This window comes from Aquarana catesbeiana, linkage group LG11 (assembly GCF_042186555.1).
Source record: "Aquarana catesbeiana isolate 2022-GZ linkage group LG11, ASM4218655v1, whole genome shotgun sequence".
NCBI classification, from domain to species: domain Eukaryota; kingdom Metazoa; phylum Chordata; class Amphibia; order Anura; family Ranidae; genus Aquarana; species Aquarana catesbeiana.
Genome location: NC_133334.1, coordinates 223,301,335 through 223,321,032, shown reverse-complemented (window position 1 = coordinate 223,321,032; position 19,698 = coordinate 223,301,335). Strand labels below are relative to the sequence as shown.

The 19,698-nt window shown below is 46.4% G+C and overlaps 1 protein-coding gene across 4 annotated transcripts in view; it reads right to left on the bottom strand.

Annotated features, from left to right (window-relative positions):
• The window catches only part of RCOR2 (REST corepressor 2), a 164,497-nt gene that overhangs the window by 55,228 nt on the left and 89,571 nt on the right, over positions 1–19,698 (bottom strand). For 2 of the 4 annotated variants that reach the window (XM_073605393.1, XM_073605390.1), the window contains exon 2: positions 9,195–9,326. The exons of 1 other annotated variant lie outside the window; for it this stretch is intronic. In XM_073605393.1, coding sequence (XP_073461494.1) covers positions 9,195–9,326 — 132 coding nt within the window. Of the gene's footprint in view, positions 1–9,194; positions 9,327–11,411; positions 11,664–19,698 lie in introns of those variants that run through there. One more of the 4 variants, XM_073605391.1, reaches the window with a different exon arrangement.

The following is a 19,698-nucleotide window of genomic DNA, read 5'->3' as shown; positions in this document are numbered from 1 at the left end:
TTTTTCCACCATAATTTGCAAATAAATTCTTTACAAAAATCAGACAATGTGATTGTCTGGATTTGTTTCCACATTTTGTCTCTCATAGTTGAGGTATACCTATGATGACAATTACAGGCCTCTCTCATCTTTTTAAGTGGGAGAACTTACACAATTGGTGGCTGACTAAATACTTTTTTGCCCCACTGTACTTTTAAAATAAGCAGTGGCGTCTCCAGCTTTAGGGGGGGGGGGGCACATGGACAAAAGTAGGGGGGGGCAACCATTTAATATATTAATATATATCTCCTGGGGCCCTTTACTACGATCCCACAATGGCCCTTTCACATGTTCTGCAGTGAGCTCCCTTCCTATTGTATTGGGGTCCCCCAGGGTGCCAGAAAACAAGAGAGATATATGTCACCAGCATACCAAGAAAATATAAGGGTCCAAAGCAGTGGGAGAACTATCAGGGTTGCAAAGGTTGTCTTGCCACCGGGCCCTGGTGTTCTGCCACTGTGGGGTTCCCCATCCTCTTCTTGCTGTCCTGCTATTGACAGCGCTGGTCTGGCATCTCTTGGAATTTACAGGCTGGTCCTCCTGTCCTAAGGACGGGAGAAATCAGTCTGTTTTTTCAGTAACAGAGTCCTGGTGGAGTCCTTCCTGCAACTCGCTCTTCTCCCTGCCAATGAGGATGAAGGGGAAGGAGCAGATCGGGCGGCCGTGGTTGTGTGAGCGCTCATATTATGCAGTATCAGCGAGCAGAGGGAGGGGGAGGAATTACCCGCAGGAGCTGACTGGGGACGCTCTCCCTCTTAGACATTGCCTTTTTGTAAAAAAGGCACATGGTGGGGCACAGCATAATGTTGGGGGGGGGGGGGGGGTCAGGGCCCCCTCTGCCCCCCCCCCCCAGGGTCGCCATTGAAAATAAGCCCCCATCAAGCACTGTTTAGATCCCTTTCACACTGAGGCGTTTTTCAGGTGCTGCAGCGCTAAAAATAGTGCCTGAATAAAGCCTCAGGGCGCTACACTGGTAGGGCGTCACAAAAAGTCCTGCCAGCAGCTTCTTTGCAGCGGTGGAGGAGTGGTGAATACATCGCTCCTCCCCATTGAAAACAATGGGGCAGCGCTGCTATACCGCCGGCAAAGCGCCGATGCAGCAGCGTTTTGCAGGTGGATTTAACCCCTTTTCGGCCGCTAGCGGGGTTCAAACCAAATCGGGGCGGCTCAGTGTGAAAGGGGTTGTAAGCATGGGGGCACCGGAGCCGAGCCACAGCTCCCTGTGTTCATTCAGACAGAGCCAAGGCCTGGCCCCCTTTCTCTCCTCATCGGCTGACTGACTGATTGACAGCAGCGGGAGCCCGTGGCACCTCGCTGCTGTCTCAGCCAATGAGGAGGGGAGTCCCGGGCAGCCAAAACACTCCTGCAACATTGCTGGATCTAAATAGGGCTTGGGTAAGTATTAGGGGGGCTGAGGGGGGTTGCTGCACACAGAAGGCTTTCCAACTTAATGCATAGAATACATTAAGATAAAAAAAACAAAAAAACAAAAAACAAACAACACACACACACACACTTCTGCCTTTACAACCACTTTAGGATGTAAAGACAGTACTCTAACCTAACGCCCAGAACTCCAATCTTAAAAGTTTAAATTAAACACCATGATCTAAGATCATACACATGCTTTAGTATATGAAAGAGGAATATGCACAGCAAGCCTTCATAACGCATTTGCAAATCTTTCAGCAGTTTTGTTGAAGCTTTTAAAGCAAACTTCAATTCCAGTATGTGGATGTCGCACACACAGATCCTAAGGTGAGTGTGACTGTCACAATAAACGAGCTGCTTAAAGTGACATTCAGCACTCCAATTAAGATATTCACGCACTGCCCACTTTATTATTGGGTACACCTTGCTAGTACTGGGTTGGACCCCTCTTTTTCCTTCAGAACCGCCTTAATTATTCATGCCATAGGATTCAACAAGGTGTTGGAAACATTCCTCAGAGATTTTGGTCTATATTGACATGATAGCATCACGCAGTTGCTGCGGATTTGTCGGCTGCACATCCATAATGCGAATCTCCCGTTCTACCACATCCCACATGCTCTACTGGATTGAGATCTGGTGGCTGTGGAGGCCATTGGAGTTCAGTGACCTCATTGTCATGTTCAAGAAACCAGTGGTGAGATGATTTGAGCTTTGTGACATGGTGCATTATCGTGCTGGAAGTAGCCATCAGAAGATACCCATCTGTAGTCATAAAGGGATGGACATGGTCAGCAACAATACTCAGCTAGGCCCTGGTGTTTAAACAATGCTCAATTGGTATGAATTGTCCCAAAGTGTGCCAAGAAAATATCCCCCACACCATTACACCACCAGCCTGAACCGTTGATACAAGGCAGGATGGATCCATACTTTCATGTTTATGCCAAACTCTGACCCCACCATATGAACTTCGCAGCTAAAAATCGAGACTCAGACCAGGCAACGTTTTTCCAATCTTCTATTGTCTAATTTTGGTGAGACTGTGCGAACTGTAGCCTCAGTTTCCTGTTCTTAGCGGACAGGACTGGTGTGTTCTTCTGCTGCTGTAACCCATCTGCTTCAAGGTTTGATGTGCTGTGCATTCAGAGATGGTATTCTGAACACCTTTGTTGTAACGAGTAGTTACTTGAGTTACTGTTGCCTTTCTATTATCTCTAATCATTCTACCCATTCTCCTCTGACATCAACAAGGCATTTTCATCCACCCAACTGCCGCACACTGAATATTTTCTCTTTTTCGGACCATTCTCTGTAAACCCGAGAGATGGTTGTGCATGAAAATCCCAGTAGATCAGCAGTTTTTGAAATATCCAGTCCAGCCTGTCTGGCACCAACAACCATGCCATGTTTAAAGTCACTTAAATCCCCTCTCTTTCCCATTCTGATGCTCGGTTTCAACTTCAGCAAGTTGTCTTCACCACATCTAGATGCCTAAATGAATTAAGTTGCTGCCATGTGATTGGCTGATTAGCAATTTGTGTTACCAAGCAATTGAATAGGTGTACCTAATAGAGTGGCCGGTAAGTGTACATTTATCATCCCCAAACTGGAGCTGAAGGGCACTTTAACGCCTCATGCACACTGGACGTTAAAATAACGTTATAAAACCACCAGTAGCTTTGCAGTAAGTTTTTCAACGTTTTTGCAATAGCTTTTTTTTTTTTTTTTTTAGCATTGATCATCATTTTCCCGAGTTAGCGGTTTTTTCTTTTTTTTATTTAATGGATCAAAAATTGCTGGTGAGCCCCACTTTTGAGCGTTTATCAGCGTTTTTACAGCTGAAAAACTCCTCTCAGAACCCACTAGTTTTGGGGGTTTTTTTTAAGCCCCAGCCAAAAACTGCTGATGTGTGCATGGGAACATAGGATAACATGATGGGGAGTTTATTGACTGTAGAAAAAAAAACGTCTACAGCCAAAAACAGCTGCTGCAAAAACGTCTAAAAACCTCCAGTGTGCATGAGGCCTAAAGGTTTAAAAAAAAGCTGCATGAACCTGGCTGAAAATATTGCAAATGCTTACTAAAAGCACACACTGTTTTTACACAAGCATAGGTCTGTGTGGTCTAGGTCTAATGCCGCGTACACACGGTCGGACTTTTCGTCTACAAAAGTCCGACAGCCTGTCCGACAGACTTCCGGCGGACTTTCAGCGGACTTGCAGCAGACTTTCTAACGAACGGACTTGCCTACACACGACCACACAAAAGTCCGACGGATTCGTACGTGATGACGTACACCGGACTAAAATAAGGAAGTTCATAGCCGGTAGCCAATAGCTGCCCTAGCATGGGTTTTTGTCCGTCGGACTAGCATACAGACGAGCGGACTTCGGGGTCCGTCGTACTTACGACGTAAAGATTTGAAGCATGCTTCAAATCTAAAGTCCGTCGGATTTTAGGCTAAAAAAGTCCGTTGAAAGTCCGGAGAAGCCCACACACGATCGGATTACCAGCCAGCTTTAGTCCGTCAGCGTCCGTTGGACTTTTGTAGACGAAAAGTCCGACCGTGTGTACGCGGCATAACAGTAACCCAATCAAACTCAAACTACGGTAATTCCCTATTACTTATGTATAAAGCAGCGAATGTAACTCACTGCTTCTGAATCTTCCAGCTACAGGTCTTTTAATTGACAGTGACATTCACCAGAGATGTTTAGTGGAAGTTCTATGAGCTTCTTTATAAATATGCCCCTTAAGTCCCCACTCACTATAATTACTGTTAAGCAGTTAAACTGCAAATACAGAAAAAAAAAAAAAAAAAAGTGGCTCTTCCAGTTTTTTTTTTTTTTTTTTAAGTGTTACTAAACCAACAGTAAAATCAGTCTGTATATGCAGTAAAGCATGCCTGTCATACTCAATGTGGAACCTAAGGGGTTAATCCTCTGCATTGTGTAAAAAGGCCGTTTTATCCTGTATGCACAGATCCTCCTCCTTCCACTGACTCCAAAACATATCTGGATAAGACAGAGAGTTATTAGAGTCAGGCTGCACATGCTCAGTTTGGAGTGTATTGCTAGGAGAGTTTCTTGGGAGGGTGCATGTGATCAGCACAGGGCCAATGAGCATTGTCCAGACAGACAATGCTCATTGGTCAGGGGTCCTGCATCCTGATAGGGCAGCCAGTTTAGTATGAAAACTCCTACAAGCTTTGACTAGGCACTGATAGAAGTCACAAGACTGCTATATACTGCTGATGAGAAAGGGCAGGTTTTTTCTTTTTAAATAATTGCATTTCCTTGTTCTGTGGGAGACGAGATATAGTGAATGCAGGGTCCTGGGTTTAGTAATACCTTAACTGATAAGTGTGCTGAAGCAAGGTTTCTCACATTAAGCAGTGGGCCAACTCTCCTGCAGTACAACATGCACACAAAATTCCCCCTATGTCTAATGCTCTAAAATCAGCAATGAGTTTGCTCCATATGCAGCACTGTAGACTGAAGCAGTGCGGAGGGGGCATTTCAGATTGCTAGACAATAACAAAAATAATTTTGAGTTTAATCTGGCTTTAGAGTTGAACTCCGGGAATGAGATAATCTATCCTTGCAGTGGCGCCCCCCCCCCCCCCCCACAATGCAAGGGTTAAATGCTTGTTTAGTATAGGGCTGCAGGGATAACATACAATACCTGCTGCTAACCTGAAATGTCTCTTCTGCAATAAGATTTACCTACCTAGCTAGATGCTCGATGTCTTCTCTGACAGGTAAACTTAGCTGTGCACACTCAGCTCACTCCCCTGGCCTGCACAGTGCATGTGCAATAGTGACATCATCTCACACTGACCAATAAATATTGTCAAAGATGGCACACAGGAGAAGATGCCTTCGCCAGAGAGGGACGAGACTGTTGAAGCGAAGGCAAGTTTAATTCCGCTTTAATGAACTTGCATTGCATGTAATGAGGTTAAGGGATTGCCCACAGCCTGAAACATATCACTTGACCCAGGTATAAGGCAAGTAAAACACCTAAACCAAGCATGCAAAGCAAAAATGAGGGGGGCTCCCCTGCACTGCAAGGGTAGAGTTGGTTTCATTCCTGAAGTTCAGCTGTAAGTAACCACTGCTTATATACTTACTCTGCTCTATAAACTAACTGCACCAATCATCCAACACTAGAAACCACTGATCTAGTGGAAGAGTTTAAATGATTTGTGCGATACCAAAAGATCAAAATATGGCCAATAAAATGCCACGTTAGACCTCCCTGGCTTGTATCCTGCACATCGGCAGATCTGAAATCCTAAGTTCACAACTCTACCCATCTGAAAACTAGAGCCAGCACATTTTTTACAATGCATCTCCATTGTACTTTGTTTGTCTGACCAGCCCAAGTCTAAACCTCAGTGCAGTTCCAGCTTTTTCATTGTACAGCTACATCGCTGATCCTGCAGCAGCGATCCATCCAAGCTTCAACTTTCTGTGATACCCACCTTGAATTACAGGCATTTCCTGTCCTTGGGGTGACCATTCAATGATAGGTCCATGAACAGCAACTTATACACGGATTTTTAGGAGTGACTACCCATTTGCAATCTTCATTGTGCTTTATACTGTTCCCCTCCATTGAGGTTTAATCTCCCCCCCCCCCAATGTCCTGGTAGTGTGAATGGAAGACATGCATGATTGAGGTGTGCTGCTAGCAGCTCTTTGTATCCACTTTGACAACGTTATCTTTTGCACTGGTGGTAGTGTGGTATTTTTATCTTAATGTTACTCGTTGCTACATTGTTTTCAATAAAGTATATTATGTTTCTTTAAACCTGGTGTCTCTATAGAAGTAGTAAATAGAGCAAAATAAATCAGAAAATATATCATATTTACTGGTTTTAAACTTTTTAACATATCCACAGTTACTTTCTGGTTTCTTGCCTAGGCAAAAATATCCCAGGGGTCATCAGGAGGGGTTCTCTCAGGTAAGCATACTCTCCTGCATGCATGCCTAAGCTAACAGCAGATGGATTCCAGTAAGTAACTGCTACATAATTTATCTGCCCCTACTCAAGATGGCCACAGCCAGAAATGCTAGGGGGGTATTTTTCAAAGATATTTCTCAGAAAAATAAAGCAGGCATGGGTGGATGGGGGAGTTGCTTTGAATATTAAAAATGATTTAAATAGCATTTTTGTTTTGTGGTGCTCAGATGCAGTGAAGATCCGCTTTCATTTTCTAATGTTCCACTTTAGAGGAGTCGTAATGTCGTAATTTTTTTATCTTAATGCATTCTACACATTAAAGTGGGTTTTTTTTGCAAAACAACAAAACACTTTACAAACATATTATACTTACCTGCTCTGTGCAAGGGTTTTGCACAGAGCAGCCCCAATCCTCCCTTTCTGGAGTGTCCCAACAGCGCTCCTGGCTCCTCCTCTTCACTGAGTGCCCCCACGGAGAGCCGCTTTCCATGAGGGCACTCGGCACTCTTGCTGCTGCGTCCATTGACACAGACTGCAGGACTCTGCCCCGCCCCCTGGGTCACTGGATTTGACTGACAGCAGCAGGAGCCAATGGCTCCTGCTGCTATCTATCCAATGAGGACCCAAGACAGCGGCTGAAGCTCCTGGGCTCGTTCTCATTGCTGGAACAATCGGGTTCAGGTAAGAAAAAAAAAAAAAAAAAGGGGGGGGGCTCTGCGGGGCTGCTGCAGTACAGAAGGTTTTTCATATGCATTAAAGTGAAACTTCAGTCATTTTTTTTCTACTTCCATCAATTCCTCTGCCCTTGTTGTTTTAACTTTGGATAGTAAAAATTTTTTTGCTTTTTTTTTTCCAGTAAATGCCTTAAACAGCCCACTTCCTGTTTTTTGTCTGGTAAAAAAAAGCCTAGGCTTATGACATCATACACAGCTCTCTCTCTCACGAGTTTGCCAGGAAAGGGGGGGGGGGGGGGGTGAGTGATAAGAAGGCCAATGAAAGCTGCAGAGCTGGATGTGTGTGTCTGTGTAAATCCAGGAATTGAACAGGCAGCAGCAACAAGTATAGGTCGACCCGAACATAAGCCGAGGCACCTATTTTTACCACAAAAAAACTGGGAAAACTTATTGACTCGAGTATAAGCCGAGGGTGGGAAAATGCAGCAGCTACTGGGTAAACAATGCCCATCTGTACCTTTCATTATTAAAACAGTGGGTGTCACCCGCTGTGTTATGCATTCTGTTCGGCCGTCCACTGTAACAAAGCCCTGCCACCTCCTCGTCTCCGATAGACGGAACGCCAATAGTTTCCTAGCATTGTATCAGTGTTCCTCTATCATGGACGGAGGAGGAGGCGGAGCTTTGTTATAACGGACAGCCGAACAGAATGCATAACAGCGGGACACACGCGCTGTTTCAGTAATGAAAGGTACGGCTCACTTGAGTATAAGCCGGGGGGGGGGTTCAGCCTAAAAAATGGCCTGAAAAACTCGGCTTATACTTCAGTATATATAATAATAATATGCAAAGTGGGTGGAGGGAAGCTTCAGAATGGCAAAGATGTTTTTATTACAAATTATGTGAGCAGACTGCAGTTTCTCTTTAGATAAAGCCTTCTGTGTGCAGCAGCCCCCTAATACTTAACTGAGCCCCATCTCTGTCCATGAGTGTCTCGGCCGTCCAAGACTCTCCCTCCTGATTGGCTTCTGCTGTCGAGTGAGCAAGAGAGCGAGAGAGCGAGCTCTGTGTCTGAATGGACACAGAGCTGTGACTTGGCTCGGGTGCCCCCATAGCAAGCTGCTTTCCGTGGGGTCACTCAACAGAGGGAGGGGCCAGGTGCACCGGAGAGGGACCCAAGAAGAGGAGGATCCGGGCTGCTCTGTGCAAATCCACTGCAACAGAGCAGGTAAAGTAGAACATGTTTGTTATTTTTTTAGAAAAAAATAAAGCACTTTAATCAGCCTGCTGGCTGATCCATCCATCTACGGCCAGACTAAAATGCATAAAAATCGGAATAGAGTCGAGTCCCACCCCAGATCCACCCACTGAAGCCTCAGAATAACCAGCAAGAGGCTGAAGCCTTGCCAAAACACCTTCTGAAAGCCCTGCTCAATCTGGTTCCAGGAGATCATGAAAAAGACGATATATAACGCTGTGAACACCGGTGACCTTGGCAGGCTTTCCTACTTTCGCAAAAAAATGCCAAATGGCTTTCCTGTTAAAGGGGTTGTAAACCCTCATGTTTTTTCACCTTAATGCATCCTAAACTTCTGGCAGTGACCGGCCCCCCAGCCCCCCTGTTTTACTTACCTGAGCCCCGTAATTTCCTCGGTGGAGACGCACTCTCCCTCTCTGCACGGGGGCCCCGGCTCTTGATTGGTTAGATTGATAGCAGAGCAGCCATTGGATACCGCTGCTGTCAATCAAAGCCAATGACACGGGCGCCCTGGGGCAGAGTCCGGCATTCGTGTCTATGGACGCAAATGCTTGACTCGGGAGCGCACCCGCATGGTAACCCCCCCCCCCCAGGACAGCGCTTCTCCTAGGGGGTTATCTGATGCAAGGAGGAGCCGCCGAGGGACCCTGGGAGGATGATGATCGGGGCCACTCTGTGCAAAACGAGCTGCACAGTGGAGGTAAGTATGACATGTTTATTATTTAAAAAAAAAATAGACAGGAACGTTTACAATCACTTTAACCCTCCGCGTGCCAGGGATCTGCAAATAAACCTGAACTTGTGATGCCTAAATGCTCACCCCTCGGTGCTTCGTCGTCGCTGAACTCCTCCTCTGAGTGGCTGTCAGATTTGGTCCTCTTGCGCGGATTGCTCAGAGATTTTTCCACAACTGGAGGCATTCCTGACTCCCGCAGCACTTCCCAGAAGCAATCTGACATACACACAGAGACAAAAGGCACAGCCAATATATAAAAATAAATAAAATAATATTATAAAAAAGTGGAAGCAACTAAAAAAAAAAAAAAAAAAAAAAAAAAAAAAAAAAAAAATAGGGGAGGAAAACACAATGCCTCATTTTTCAGGTAATAAGATGAGTGGCACTGTGGTCCATTTAAAGTGATAGCAGGAGCATTGGATTGCCTGGTAACAACTTGGATAAAAAGGAAAATCGGATGGAATAATAGGGTAAAGTTAGTGGATAACAGCCTAATTAAAAGGGGAAAAAAAAAAATTTAAAAATTTTTTAAAAATCCCAACAAAATAAAAAAAAGTGTAGGAAGGAGAGGCATGTAGCATGTGTGCGATTTAATGAGCACAATGAGAGGCAGTGAGTGTAGGGAATGGTGGGATGGGAATGTAGGGAATGGGAGTGTAGGGAATGGGAGGGATGGGAGTGTAGGGAATGGGAGGGATGGGAGTGTAGGGAATGGGAGGGATGGGAGTGTAGGGATGGGAATGTAGGGAATGGGAGTGTAGGGAATGGAAGGGATGGGAATGGAGGGATGGGAGTGTAGGGAATGGAGGGATGGGAGTGTAGGGAATAGAGGGATGGGAGTGTAGGGAATAGAGGGATGGGAGTGTAGGGAATAGAGGGATGGGAGTGTAGGGAATAGAGGGATGGGAGTGTAGGGAATAGAGGGATGGGAGTGTAGGGAATAGAGGGATGGGAGTGTAGGGAATAGAGGGATGGGAGTGTAGGGAATAGAGGGATGGGAGTGTAGGGAATAGAGGGATGGGAGTGTAGGGAATAGAGGGATGAGAGTGTAGGGAATAGAGGGATGGGAGTGTATGGAATGGAGGGATGGGAGTGTATGGAATGGAGGGATGAGAGTGTAGGGAATGGAGGGATGGGAGTGTAGGGAATGGAGGGATGGGAGTGTAGGGAATGGAGGGATGGGAGTGTAGGGAATGTAGGGAATGGGAGTGTAGGGAATGTAGGGAATGGGAGTGTAGGGAATGGGAGGGATGGGAGTGTAGGGAATGGGAGGGATGGGAGTGTAGGGATGGGAATGGAGGGATGGGAGTGTAGGGAATGGAGGGATGGGAGTGTAGGGAATGGAGGGATGGGAGTGTAGGGAATGGAGGGATGGGAGTGTAGGGAATGGAGGGATGGGAGTGTAGGGAATGGAGGGATGGGAGTGTAGGGAATGGAGGGATGGGAGTGTAGGGAATGGAGGGATGGGAGTGTAGGGAATGGAGGGATGGGAGTGTAGGGAATGGAGGGATGGGAGTGTAGGGAATGGAGGGATGGGAGTGTAGGGAATGGAGGGATGGGAGTGTAGGGAATGGAGGGATGGGAGTGTAGGGAATGGAGGGATGGGAGTGTAGGGAATGGAGGGATGGGAGTGTAGGGAATGGAGGGATGGGAGTGTAGGGAATGGAGGGATGGGAGTGTAGGGAATGGAGGGATGGGAGTGTAGGGAATGGAGGGATGGGAGTGTAGGGAATAGAGGGATGGGAGTGTAGGGAATAGAGGGATGGGAGTGTAGGGAATAGAGGGATGGGAGTGTAGGGAATAGAGGGATGGGAGTGTAGGGAATAGAGGGATGGGAGTGTAGGGAATAGAGGGATGAGAGTGTAGGGAATAGAGGGATGAGAGTGTAGGGAATGGAGGGATGGGAGTGTAGGGAATGGAGGGATGGGAGTGTATGGAATGGAGGGATGAGAGTGTAGGGAATAGAGGGATGGGAGTGTAGGGAATGGAGGGATGGGAGTGTAGGGAATGGAGGGATGGGAGTGTAGGGAATAGAGGGATGGGAGTGTAGGGAATGGAGGGATGGGAGTGTAGGGAATGGAGGGATGGGAGTGTAGGGAATAGAGGGATGGGAGTGTAGGGAATAGAGGGATGGGAGTGTAGGGAATAGAGGGATGAGAGTGTAGGGAATAGAGGGATGAGAGTGTAGGGAATAGAGGGATGGGAGTGTAGGGAATAGAGGGATGGGAGTGTAGGGAATAGAGAAATGGGAGTGTAGGGAATAGAGGGATGGGAGTGTAGGGAATAGAGGGATGTCTGTACCTGGAGCAGGGTGAGGAGGAGGTGTCCGGTGTCTCCGGTGAAGATGTCTCTCCCATACACACACACAGGGGACACAAAGTATCAGCGCGGAGTCCAGCGGTTACCGGCGCACTTCAATCACAATGAGATCCAGCCACACACAGGCAGCCTGCTCCAGAATATAGATCCGGCACAGCCGCCTCACATCCCTCCGCCGCCTAGACTCCGGAGTGTACAGCTGCCGGCATCACCCCATGTGACCTCCCCCCATACCCCTCTACTACCACCGCCCCTCCCCCTCCTCAGGGACACCTACCGACCCCATCCTGCACCCGCTCTGCCCACCAACTCCTCCATACACCCAGCAATCCAATCCCACTACACGCTTGGCCATTGTTAAAGCGTCCCCCCACCTCAGTCCTGTGCTGGGACTGTCTATCAGTGCTGGGACAATGTATGAGGATCGGTCCCTTCCAGAGATCGCAGCACCGCTCTGTATTCTGATGATTAGCCGATCATAGACTCCCCTCCCTCCCTGTCCTGGTCAGTCTATGTGGCTGGGTATAGGTACCCCCCATAGGACCTGTGTAGGGACAGGATGAGTCCTTCTGATGGACTTCCTCCATAGGAACTATTTGATGGGAAGGAGACATGAACCTGGTGGAGTGTCCTCCCGCCACCGCAGGATGTCCTGAGATGTGATGGCGGCACCCCACCCCCCACACAGGGGATGAATGGGGGGGATCCACCAACAATCACACTCTATAATAAGACTGGAGCCGATGTCCCATAGAAGATCATCAGTCCTCCTCCTCCTCCATTCATCACACCCCATAGTCTGATCTCCATCCAATACAAGAGATCGGGGATCTGCAGAGGAGATAAAGGGATCCTATGTGATGATCTGCAGGAGATCGGAGTGTGTGTGTGATGATCTGCAGAGGTCATGTGATGAGGGACCCAGCAACACAAAATGTGGGGGGGGGGGGGGGGGGAGGTTTGTCTTCAAGGTAAATTGGAAAGGGGGGGGGGGGGGGAGATAGGAATTTATTCAATTTGGAGGTAAATGCCCATGTGATCAGAAGGACATTCGGCTGTATTTATTACACAAGTGATATAAAGAGATCGGCTTGCAGAGAAAAAAAAAAAAAAAAAGGGGGGGATACATGAGATCCTATGGGGATACTGTGACTGCAGACTAAATCCAGAGACGTAAAATATGGAGGGGGGGGGGGGCAGTCTATGATGATGATGATGGGGGTACTTGGCTGCAGACTACATAAAGAACTGAACTGGAGATGATGGGGATACTTCGTTGCACACTAAATACAGACAATTGAGATGATTTTGGGGGGTAATTTCACTGCAGACTAAATACACTCTAATGCGACGATAATGGGGATACTAGTTGGCTGCAGGATACAAAAATGGAGCTGCTGGGGGATTGGCTGCAGAGTCAGAATTCAGACACGTAATCTAAAGTGAGAAACTGTCTGCAGGGTGCTAGATCTCTCCATCTGAATTCATATTTGAGGGGGAGGGGGGCTGTGATATAATAGGGGCGAATCTGACTGTAGGGTACAAACACGTGTACACAGAGGGGCATGCATAGGGTGGGGGGGGGGTCACATCCCAGGAACCACACATGGGGTGGGGTCATATCCCAGGAAGTACACATGGGGTGTGGGGGTAGGGTTGCCACCTGTTCGGAATTCACCTGGACAGTCCGGGTTTTAGATCCTGTGTCCAAGTTTCAGTCCACATGAAACCCAGACACATCAGTGGCAGCCTTGCAGCACCAGTCCTCCCATCAGCTTCCAGTGCTTGTAATTATATTGGTGGGGGGGGGGGGGGGAGCTTTTACTGGGGTACAGACTGACCTTGAAGGGTGGGATCATGCTGGGGGACAGACTGACCCAGGGAGGGGAATTATATGGGGGACAGGCTGACCTGGGGGGGGGGGGGGATTGTAGAGACTGACTTTGATTTAACTACGCTCTTTAAAACGAGGGTCCACCTATCGTGTTTTTTTTTTTTTTTTTTTTTGAGTTCATTCACAAACTTTTCTTCTCAGCATTACATACTCACATATTGTGTGTAATATGTCCGCCTGTGTCAGATTTCGTCGGAAAGAATAACTTATATTATTCACTGAAGGCGGTTTCCATCTTCATTGTGGGCATTTGAAGCCCACAAGCATTTATTTCCTGGATGTGGTGAATGCTGTGCTCCCAGCATTCACCGCTCGTTCCCGCACATGCTCAGTGGCATCCTGGGAAGCCTGAGACTAGCTCCCAGGAGTCTGGGAGAGGCTAGAAACACGCCTACTCCCACGGGAGGAGAACCAGGAAGTGCAAAGAAGAATAGAAAAATAAAAGGTAATTACAGCGATTTAAATTTTTTTAAACGGCATGTCAGCATCTAGGCAAGGAAGAGAATACATACAGATATTGTTCAAAATTTGGGTGGAACCCCGCTTTAAGCTTCTTCCATTATTAACACAATTTGTCCACACCCACTGTTCATCACGGGATGCTAAATGTGCTGAAATACTACTCTGCTTGGGCACCCAAAAGGTGTCCCAGGTCTTTTACAATCCTATAGTGTAAACTGCACAAAAAAATTGCTGTGTGTCGCTAAAAAGTGTTCTGGTGTGGCTTGATGAACAGGTGGCAACCCTAGATGGGTGTCATATCCCAGGAGGCACACATGGGGGGTGGTATATCTCATGAGGCACACATGGGGGGTGGTATATCTCATGAGGCACACATGGGGGGTGGTATATCTCATGAGGCACACATGGGGGGTGGTATATCTCATGAGGCACACATGGGGAGGGGGTCATATCCAAGGAGGCACACATGGGGAGGGGGTCATATCCAAGGAGGCACACATGGGGAGGGGGTCATATCCAAGGAGGCACACATGGGGGGGTGGTATATCTCATGAGGCACACATGGAGTGAGGGCCATATCTCAGGAGACACACAGGGGGTGGAGGTCATTTGCCAGGAAGCACACATGGGATGGTGGGTGTCATGGCACACATGGGGTGGGGGTCATATCCCTGGAAGGACACATGGGATGGTGGGTGTCAAATCCCAGGAAGCACACATGGGATGGTGGGTGTCATGGAACACATGGGGTGGGTGTCATATCCCAGGAAGCACACATGGGATGGTGGGTGTCATATCCCAGGAAGCACACATGGGATGGTGGGTGTCATATCCCAGGAAGCACACATGGGATGGTGGGTGTCATGGCACACATAGGGTGGAGGTCATATCCCTGGAAGGACACATGGGATGGTGGGGGTCATATCCCTGGAAGGACACATGGGATGGTGGGGGTCATATCCCTGGAAGGACACATGGGATGGTGGGGCTCATGGCACACATGGGGTGGGGGTCATATCCCAGGAAGGACACATGGGATGGTGGGTGTCATATCCCAGGAAGGACACATGGGATGGTGGGTGTCATATCCCAGGAAGGACACATGGGATGGTGGGTGTCATATCCCAGGAAGGACACATGGGATGGTGGGGGTCATATCCCAGGAAGCACACGTGGGGTGGGTGTGATATTGCAGGCACATACTTGGAGGGACACAGGACACAGCAGCTTGGACTCCTATGTCCCCTCCATGGATCAGAAGACATGCGCAGACTGATCACACAGATGTCAGGAAACCATCCGGCTACAAAGTAACAAAACCCAAAGTCACGTGCTTCTCATTGTTGCAGATGTGCTGAGTAAGGTCTAATAGCCGGATGAGCACATGGCTTTGTTTATTGCCTGCCTCCCCCCACACGGAGTGCTTCTCTTCTCACATATCGCCTTCCTGCCGACTCCTCCGCTCATCTATGACTCCGAGTCTCCATTGTGTGATAGGAGCTTTGGTTACAGCCAGCGCTCCACTCGGATTGGCTACACGAGTTGCAGAAGCATGCCACTATGGGGATCCTATGACACTGCCGCTGTCCAATCAGGGCTCAGTGCAGCCTATAGCAACAGCTGTATGTGTCACAGTGAGAGGCTGGACATGGGGGGTGGAGCTGTCTGTTCTTGTTAGTATGGATTGCAGGAAACATTGCACGTCTGCCTGTCATCTGACCCCCTCTGGCTGCTGGATTTTAGCAATTTCCATGTACATGTGTCTGTAAATTACAGTGATAATAAACTCAGTTTTTAAACATTTCAGAAGCTGATTTATTCACTGAGTGTACAGCTTCCTTATCTTTTAATCCTTGTCTATGTTCCTGTATAAAAATGGTGCCATGACCACTGTCCCAGGTTTCCACTTTCAGGGTGGCTCTTTTCTCCTCCAGCATCCTATGGAGTAACCCTTTGCATGCTGGGATTTGTGTCTCCCTACACTGAGCATTAACTGGTTCCCGACCGACTTGCGTACATACACTGCAGCATAATGGCACCACTGCGCGAAACCCTGTACAGGTACGGGGTTCCTTTAAGAGCGATCGCGTGCACGAGCACCAGCATGGGGATGTGTGTGTGTAAACAAACACATCCCTGTGCTGTCAGAGGAGAGGAGACCTGTCGTTTGTTCCTAGTAAGTAGGAACAACGAAATGTCTCCTCTCCTACTCTGTCCTATCCCCATACAGTTAGAACCCATTGAACACACCTTGATCGCCCCCCAGTGTTAACCCCTTCCCTAACCGGTGTCATTTACACAGTAATCATTGCATTTTTATAGCAGTGATCGCTGTATAAATGTCAATGGTCCCAGAATTGTGTCAAAAGTGTCCAATCTGTCCGCCGCAATACTGCTAAAAATCACAGATCACCGCCATTACTAGTAAAAAAAAAAATAATAAAAATGCCATGAATCTTTCCCATAGTTTGTAGACGCTATAACTTTTGCACAAACCAATCAATATACGCTTATTGCAAATTTTTTTTACCAAAAATATGTAGAAGAATATATATTGGCCTAAACGGATGAAGAAATGTGTTTTTTAAAAACATTTTTGGGGATATTATAGCAAAAAGTAAAAAATATAGTTTTTTTTTTTTTCAAAATTGTCGCTTTGTGTATTGCGAAAAAAAAAAAAAAAAACAAACACACACACACACACACACACACACACACACACACACACACACACACACACACACACACACACACACACACACCAAAAGAAAGCTCTATTTGTGGGGGGAAAAAAGGATGCAAATTTAGTTTGGGTACAGCATTGCATGACCGCATAATAAGCGACACAGTGCCAAATTGTAAAAAGTGCTCTGGTCAGTAAGGGGGTAAAACCTTCCGGGGCTGAAGTGGTTAATAGAAACACACAGCTCCGTAGCCTAGGCTGCTCCTCCCTTCAAACTAACAAACTTGACTCCAGACTGCACTGTCCACTGTTAAAAGTAATTGTTTTATTTTAGTTTTAAAATAATACCTTTACAATTTTATACTTACGTGCTCCGCGCAATGGTATTGCTTCTTGCAAACTGCAAATGGGACTTCTTATGGCTTTCTTTCAACAAGGTCTTTCTTCTTGGCACTCTTCCATAAAGGCCAGATTTGTGGAGTTCACCACTAATAGTTGTCCTGTGGACAGATTCTCCCACCTGAGCTGTGGATCTCTGCAGCTCCTCCAGAGTTACTATGGGCCTCTCTTCTTCTTCTCTGATTAACCACTTTAAGACCGGGCCTCTTTTTTAGATGTAGTGTTTACAAGTTAAAAACTTTTTTTTTTTTGCTAGAAAATTACTTAGAACCCCAAACATTATACATTTTTTTTCTAACATCCTAGAGAATAAATTGGTGGTCGTTGCAATACTTTGTCACACCATATTTGCGCAGCGGTCTTACAAGCTCAATTTTTTTTTTGAAAAAAAAAAAAAAAAAAAAAAAACAGTAAAGTTAGCCCAATTTTTATATTGTGAAAGATAATGTTACGCCGAGTAAAAAATTGATGCCCAACATGTCATACTTCAAAATTGCGCCCGCTTGTGGAATGGCGACAAACTTTTACCCTTAAAAATCTCCATAGGTGACATTTAAAAAATTCTACCGGTTGCATATTTTGCGTTACAGAGGAGGTCTAGAATTATTGCTCTCGCTCTACCGATCGGGAGATACCTCACATGTGTGGTTTGAACACAGTTTTCATATGCGGGCACTACTCACGTATGCGTTCGCTTCTGCACATGAGCTCGGCGGGATGGAGCGTGTTTAAAAAAAAATGTTTTTTCTTATTTATTTTACCTTTTACTTTGTTTTTTTGTAAAAAAAAAAAAAAAAAATCTGGTCACTTTTATTCCTTTTAGAAGGAATGTAAACATCCCTTGTAATAGAAAAAAAGCATGACAGGACCTCTTAAATATGAGATCATTTTTAAGGACACTGTATGTAGTGAAAAACCTCAAAAAGATGTCAAAAAGACCTCAGATCTCATATTTACACTAAACTGCAATTAAAAAAAAATTAAAAAAATAAAATTGGCCCTTTAAGAGCTAAGGGCGGAAGCGACGTTATGACATCGCTTCCGCTTTGCAGTGTCATGGAGATGGGTGGGGGCCCATCTTCCCATGTCAGCCCAGGGGACAGATGCGATCGCCCCCGTCACTGTCGACGGCTCCAGTAAGCGGCGGAGGGCATCGGATGGCAGCAGGAGGGGGGCCCCTCTCCCACCATGGATAAAAGTGATCTCGCGGCGAATCCGCCACAGAGACCACTTTTATCTTGTACCGGACCGCCGGCCGAACACAGGGATACCGGGGTTATGGCAGCTAGCTGCTGTCATAACAACGATATCCGTCCCCAAAGTAGGGATGTACATCGGCGTGCGGCGGTCCGGAAGTGGTTAAAGCCTCGTACACACGGTACGATTGTTTTCCAACCGAGCGTCTGATTTTTGTCAAAAAGGGAGTGTGCCAGGATCTTGTCTTGCATGCCAACGGTGCACAATTGTCTTGCCACAAACACGAATGTAGTGACGTACTACGAGGAATTTCGGCTCTTGAGCGCCACCCTTTGGGCCCCTTCTGCCAATTTCGTATTTGGTGAGTATTGATTCCGAGCATGCGTGTTTGTACTTTTGACTTTTGTGTGACGGATTTGTGTACTGACCATACGAAAATCTGATGTCAAACCGCTGTACGCCGAAAAATTACTAGCCTGTCATCCAACATTCGTTGGCTAAAAGTTGGACAACAATTGTCAAAAGGAGCGTACTAACGGTAGGATTTTAGGACAACAGTCTGTCAAACAGACAATCCCCTGCCAACAATCGCACAGTGCAAGAGGCTTAATGCTCTCCTTGCCCGGCCTGTCAGTTTAGGTGGACGGCCATGTCTTGGTAGGTTTGCAGTTGTGCCAAACACTTTCCATTTTCAGATGATGGATCAAACAGTGCTCCGTGAGATGTTCAAAGCTTGGGATATTTACCCAACCTAACCCTGCTTTAAACTTCTCCACAACTTTATCCCTGACCTGTCTGGTGTGTTTCTTGGCCTTCATGATACTGTTTGTTCACTAAGGTTCTCTAACAAACCTCTGAGGGCTTCACAGAACAGCTGTATTTATACTGAGATTAAATCACACACAAGTGGACTCTATTTACTAATTAGGTGACAGCTGAAGGCAATTGGTTCCACTAGATTTTAGTTAGGGGTATTAGATTAAAGAGGGCTGAATACAAATGCATGCCACACTTTTCAGATATTTGTAAAAAATGTTGAAAACCATTTATAATTTTCCTTCCACTTCACAATTATGTTCCACTTTGTGTTGGTCTATCACATAAAATCCATATAAAATACATTTATGTTTTTGGTTGTAACACGACAAAACGTTGAAAATGTCAAGGGGTATGAATCATTTTTAAAAGGCACTGTATGTAGTCAAAAACGCACCTTCCCACATGAAAAAAAAATCTCTGCACTTCTTTGAAAAACACACTGCATGAAACTGCATTGATTTAAATGGGAATCATCGGCAGCCATGTTAAATTGTTTGTCGCATGTTCCTGCGCTCTCAATATTCTGAAAAGCTCCATCCTGTCCTGTTGCCAGCCATTAGACGTTGCCTTCCAGCATCACAGTAAACTCTGAACTGTTCAAACAGAACTAAATGGTCTCTTCACTCACTTGCCAAACACTCAAACAGACCCTCTAGTAGAGTCTAGTTGCTGTAAGAAGTAATCGATTTGACTCCCTCTGCAGGACCATGCATCAAGCGACTTCCACTCTTTTGCTTCCAGTTACACATGTGCTCTTCCTTTTTGTTAATCCATATGGTCTGCACTCCACTTAAAATCTATAGAAAGTAGCAGGC